Source organism: Saccostrea echinata, unplaced genomic scaffold, assembly GCF_033153115.1.
Source record: "Saccostrea echinata isolate AGI-Se365-2 ecotype Australia unplaced genomic scaffold, CSIRO_AGI_Sech_v1 ptg000028l, whole genome shotgun sequence".
NCBI classification, from domain to species: domain Eukaryota; kingdom Metazoa; phylum Mollusca; class Bivalvia; order Ostreida; family Ostreidae; genus Saccostrea; species Saccostrea echinata.
Genome location: NW_026889777.1, coordinates 17,814,237 through 17,820,259, shown reverse-complemented (window position 1 = coordinate 17,820,259; position 6,023 = coordinate 17,814,237). Strand labels below are relative to the sequence as shown.

At 35.1% G+C, this 6,023-nt stretch overlaps 1 protein-coding gene and 1 long non-coding RNA gene across 3 annotated transcripts; one reads left to right on the top strand and one right to left on the bottom strand.

The window, feature by feature from the left end:
* Nucleotides 1–1,079: 1,079 nt before the first annotated feature.
* On the top strand, nt 1,080–4,018 carry LOC133193842 (uncharacterized). 2 transcript variants are annotated; one of them, XR_009722021.1, is made up of 5 exons: nt 1,080–2,098; nt 2,612–2,917; nt 3,176–3,340; nt 3,659–3,792; nt 3,932–4,018. It is a non-coding gene; the product is annotated as an uncharacterized LOC133193842 (long non-coding RNA). The 2 variants fall into 2 exon arrangements; XR_009722020.1 differs by having other exon boundaries at nt 3,160–3,340.
* On the bottom strand, nt 2,383–3,944 carry LOC133193841 (ATP-dependent DNA helicase Q1-like). The gene is made up of 3 exons (XM_061329769.1): nt 3,636–3,944; nt 3,169–3,316; nt 2,383–2,926 (listed from the first exon to the last, which is right to left on the bottom strand). Exons 1-3 carry the CDS (start codon nt 3,768–3,770, stop codon nt 2,769–2,771), a joined length of 441 nt encoding a protein of 146 aa, XP_061185753.1. The 5' UTR covers nt 3,771–3,944; the 3' UTR covers nt 2,383–2,768.
* Nucleotides 4,019–6,023: the final 2,005 nt, after the last annotated feature.

Genomic DNA, 6,023 nt, shown 5'->3' with positions numbered 1-6,023 from the left:
TGTTTACTAAACCTCATTAAACCATACTTTGTGAGCATGACTTATAGAATAATTATGTCATGAACCTTAGTATGGATAATTGGGTTTTTCATTTTCTCCAAAAAGTTCATCATTTGGTTGTGTTTTCCACTAATTGTAATGACTTTTACGATATTGGTTCTTTGCCCTAGAGTAAGTAAATGTTTAAAAAAAAAATTGCTAATTACTCTTTCAATGAATTGGGAAAACATTCAACTATTAAATAGTATAACTTCCTTGATATTAACTTTATTGAACTGCAGCTTTTCTTACAACATGAAACATAACATTGCTGCTCTTATTTTGATATGCAAGTAATTTTCTTCATGTTTAATATATATGTGCACTAAATTTGTGTTTAAGGTTCATGTTAGATTTCAACGCCTGGGAGTAACTTTATCTCACAGTGTAGCTCTGAAAGTTCAAAGACAAATTGGTGACCAATATATTAAAGACCTTGTAGATGCTATCCCGTCTGATTGGGGACAACGTAAACTTTATGGTTAAAGTCAGTCACCAGCGACACATTTCATCAAAACGTATGGAAAACTGGTTTGCATCTGCTGCCATTATTCAGCATGAAGAGTTTGAGAACCTAACTGACAAGGGACCTCAAAGACAAGTCCTGGATATTCCAGCTGAGGACTTTCTACCATCACTAGCAGACTGGAATGTTATTCATAAGGAGTATGTTACACTAACATAAAGTGTGTTATGCAAATTTTGCAAAGAATTTGCTGGTTTCAAAACATTTCTTGATGAAATGAGACAGGAATTCATTCCTCATAATTATGATGCGACAAAAAACACTCTGTTGTCCCCGAAATAACTACCGGTATTGCCAAGAAATGAACAGTGCGACACAGATGTGATAAAGATTTTAGATTCATATGAAGAAACAGTTGCAGAAGTGTTCAGGGCCAGTGGCAGAGAAGTCGACGACAAAACCAGAGTGCACATTGGAGGAGATCAACTTACTAGAGAACATTTTTCAGGAGCAAAGAGACACTTCGAAAAGATGCTGTTAGTGGAAAGGATGGTTTTGAGCACCTCTCTCCCATTACGTTTGAACTTTTCCATTTTTGACCATTGCAAAGAACTTGCAGTGTCTTTAATAGGCAGTTACATAGTGTCTGCAGCTCTGGAGTATTTAGGGATGGACAAACTGGATTATGTGCCAATCAAACATTTTATACCAAGTTTGGATGAATTATTATAAGTGAATATGAGAAGAAGATGTCTCTTGTGCATTCATTAGAAAATTTCATTGATGCATACATTATAAAAGATTCAAAAGATTTACTCCAGGAGCAATCTTCTACTGTACAGTTTATTCAAATACAGGTACAAATGCCAAATGGAAGTCCAGTGAATATTCAGCTGCCTCTTTTGACAAAATCTGAGCATATGCAAGCTTCACCAGATCATATCATGAACTATGGACTTTGAATCTTAGAACTAGGACTTGCATTTAAAGGCCTTCAAAACAATATTAAAATTCCGAATAGAGTCGACAGGTTTATACCACTCATGAAGCACTTAATGTATATTCTAAAGGGCCACAATGATAATTCCAAGTATGCACTTGAAATTTTGCGCTTCTTGGTCCAGCAGCAGTGCACATTTGATGAGAAGACAGCTTACCAGTCTTTTTTATGGTCTCTTTGTCAACAATTATAAAGAAAAGTTTGATTCTTCAATTCCTGCAGACCTACAGATGGAACACATTGTGAGACAAATTAAAGGTCACTTGAAAGCTGTCCATTCAAATAAACAGACACTGCCATTGCAAAGAGAACAGCTGCCTTTGCTGGCATGAAAAACATATCAGCATCTTTTGATGATTCCTCTGATGTTATTGTACGTTCTCAGAAGCACAAAATTGTTTTTTCACACTCTGATGAATGCATGATTATCAGTGACTTACAGAAGCTTAAACCTTTCCACTTTAAAGATGGACGAAAGTTTCAATCATTTCCCAAACCTGTCCAGAGTCCCTTGAGTCATCTCAATATGCAGAAATTGAAGTCATGGATTCGTGAACACCAGTACAACCTTCACCATGAAGTAAGAAATTAAGGTAAAACTTTATGAAAACATAAATACAGTAAAACATTCTTATAGTCAAGTCCCATGTACCTCAAAATTTGCTTTGATAAAAGAATTATTTGCTATATCAGTGTATATCCTAGTTAATTAAGAAATAAGTTATTTTGAAACTTTGATAAAAAAGTCATTATATTAAGTGTAAATTTGTGTAAGCTTGTTTGCTGTAACTGTGTTTTACTGTTTTTAAACTTGAGGTTTGTTTATAAAGAGCTTCACATAATTAAAGAAAAAAATCCAAAAACAAAGAAGTTAAACTTACATATATTATAACAGTACTGTAAACTGAAATATGTTTATTCAAGCCAATTTTAAAAACATAGTTTATCTTAAAGACAAATCAATGACCTGTTTTATTAAACAACATAAAGACTTTGCAACTACTGGGGAAATTTGAAAGTCTTGGGTCGGTTCCTCCTCTGCAAGGTGTAATTTAGGAAAGCGAACTAAATGTTCAATACACTCCAAGCTTTACTTCTTCTTTCAGATCTGAGGAAGTCACAAAGGAAGTTAATGCAGATCTGAGAACAGACTTGTCTATCTCCGAATCCTTTTCAGCTGACTCAGAAGAGGGGCAAGAATCCTCACATACATCACAACAATTTTGAACAACAGCAGTAGATTCTGTAAATCCAAAGTGGGACTTAGAAAAAAACTCGCCTACAAAGTGTGTCATTCCTGCAATACTCCTTAATTTCCTTTGAAATGTTTAGACGCCCCAAGTCACTGCTATTGAAGTACAAAATGGCTTCACACTGCATTTCACTGTTTCGTCCACCACGGCCAATATGCTGTATGTATGCTAAAAGTATAAAATTGAAATATAGAAGGAAAGTTTTTAAGTTAATATGGAGCAAATTATTTTAAATATTACTATCACTACAATATGTTAATCATTATCACAAGAAATTAGCTCTTCCATAATGTAGAACTAAATTCTGCAATATACATGTGATATATTGTAGGTTACCTCCTACTTCTGATATTATTCCATCCACACTGTCAAGCATATGATTTAATTTTTTTATATTGTAGAAAATTTACCTTCCAGATTTTGGGGAGGACAAGCATGAATCACCTGAGCTACATAACGCAGGTCTACCCCTATCCCTAGTGCTACTGTAGCAATAACAACTTTCAGGGGACTCTCTATGGGATCCTTTGCCAAATTCTTAAATATGATATCTTTGAGCTGAAATTCATTTATTATAATTGAGTAAGTTAAATTGAAATCTGTTGGAATATGAAAACAGAAATCCAGCATACATAGATTTTCAAGACTCTATATATACTTTTGTGGCAGAAAATACAAACATTTGCTATGTAAATATTGACTTGATTGTCTCAGTTTTATCAATAGATCTTTGCATATAACTGTTAATTAGATTAAAGATCAACATAGGGAATTTGATGACTTTTACATGTATCATTTATTCAGTTGAACTATAAGTGATCTGTTGTTTTTCTATCAAAAGAAATCAAACTCTATGTAGGTATGAGACAATATTCACCTCATCTCCTTTTTCCAAAGCAGAATGTAACATGACTACCCTTAGATTCTCTGCACATTTGTGTCCATCACCACCATACATACTGTCTCGAAGGATTCTCTCGGCAAGTTCAAACCCGTATCCCACCCAGTCCATGCTGCCACAGCAGTAAATCAGTGTAAGAGGATAATCCTGAGTTTTCTGTTTTAGTTCATAGAAAACAGACTCAAACACATAGTCAAGAGCCTTTTTCACAGATTTGTTTTTCCCAACACCAGGTCTCTTTTTTATAATTAGTTTGATGTTTTCCTTTGTAGGAACTGTGAGTCATCAGTAGGTGCTGGGCAACATTTTTCTGGCCATCTTTTGACAAAGTAGCACTTAATCCCAGCACTTGAGCATCCGGTACAACAGCTCTTAATTGCTTAATTTCTCTGAAAACTGGACGGAATTCCTCCCCCCAGTCTAGAATACAGTGTGCCTCATCGACAACAATATATGATTTCTGTTGACAGGAGCGTAGAGCTTGATATACAGCTTTGTTGCCAATGATGTTTTCAGGATGAGAAAATATATATGTGCAAGTACCTGATGCAGTTTTGTCAATATCACTTTCATTCATTTTGTTTTTTAAGCAAATGCTGGTGTATTTCGCAAGTTTATTCAGTTGCTGCTCTATAATGTTAAGGACATTGGCAAGGTTCCTGGTTATCGTATAGAATTTTTCAAGAACTCTTGAGTAGGTTTAAAAGTACTAAATAGGCTATATTCTTGACCTTTTAACCTACCAATCCAACCTTCTTTTTTAGATTTTGTGAAATCGATGTTTTTACACTTCTCAATGCATTTCCTATGTAAAATGTTGATAAAAGGGACCTACATAATTTTTCACCATAATATTTTTCCAAAACCCACTTATTTCATACAGTTTTTGTATTATATACATTATTGTATCTTCATTTCCTATGACTTCTAGAAATTATGGCTAAAAATTATATATCGGAACAAAACATGGATATACCGGCACCGATCATTATTTCTGAGTTGCTTCCCTTAACAGCTAAAATTGATCAAGAGACTGGTTGATTGTTTTTATCATGTAGTTGACTTAATTGATTGAAACACATTGTAACAAAAATATTGGCATTGTTTTATTTTTATTTTTTATTCGTAGTTACTAAATGCTGCTTCCTTCACACGACCTAGCTAAGAACTGTTCTCAGTCGGCCTACCTTTCAGCATATGTCACATATTTGCCCTTCCCAGCATACTGAGCACAACTATCGTAAATGACGACCTATTGGCTCTTTGTCCCTGAATACAATGTACAACAAAGCCATTTCTACTTTTCTTTCTTGCTGTATAGATGATTCTACCCGTTGAAGGAAGTAATTGTGCTTTTGTTTACCTCTGTAACATACGCTTTATTGGTTTCCACCGCTTAGAGAATTCTACACGGGAGATCACTCTCAATCACTATGTTATAAGTGAAAAAACCCATGTATTAAACCTTCTTTCTCCGGAAAACCTTGACTTGCCAATGTCCTTAAGGAGTTCAATAATTAACACAAAAGCATCCAGCTTAGTTTCTTCTTTGTAAGCTACATGTATAGGTAAAAATTCATATATAAGACTTTTCCTAAAACCGGTCGGCAACATACATACCACATCTGTCTGTTCATTAATTTTATTTACATTTATCTTGTGTGTGCTAATCTAATGAACATTAAAAGCTATTATACCGAAATATTCTTAAACAGTGCAAGATTACTACCAGTTCTTTCAAAGGAAAGCCAACAACAGGAATTGAACCTGTTCCTCTATCGTAAAGATACGAAAGCATGCACCAGTACACCATGTTGGCATTTAAAACAAGCATTCTGAGAGTATTGCATTAGCAATACTAGTCCCCTACCGGCAAGTGTAATCTGGTTCCCGTTAAGAATTGAAAATGCCATATTTCCGTCAAAAATTAATGAAGCGGGACGAAATGCAAACTTGATCTATAACTAATCAAGGTAAAGCCACATACCAAAAATCAGCTCAATATCTACAAGCGTTTAGAAGAAAATTGTGGAAAACCCGTAAAAATTGAAAAGGCCGTAATTCCGTCAAAAATCAATGAAGCAGAACGAAATGCAAACTTGATCTGTAACTCATCAAGATACACTCACATACCAAAAATCAGCTCAATATCTGCAAGCGTTTAGGAAAAAAGTGCGGAAAACCAAGTGGGACAGACTGACAGACAGACAGAGGGACAGACAGACAGACGGACAGACAGACAGACAGACGGATGGACAGACGGACGGACAGACTCAGAGGAAACCTATAGTCCCCTCCGGTTTCACCGGTAGGGGACTAATTAAAGATCTGGTAGCCTTGGAGAGTAAATATTGCATTATTCAC

Coding starts and splice junctions, on each gene's coding strand:
- LOC133193841 (XM_061329769.1), bottom strand. CDS start 3,770: ATGGACTGGGTGGGATACGGGTTTGAACTTGCCGAGAGAATCCTTCGA. Junction 3,317..3,635: donor CTTTGGAAAAAGGAGATGAG/GTGAATATTGTC, acceptor AATGAATTTCAG/CTCAAAGATATCATATTTAA. Junction 2,927..3,168: donor TCCTCCCCAAAATCTGGAAG/GTAAATTTTCTA, acceptor TTATACTTTTAG/CATACATACAGCATATTGGC.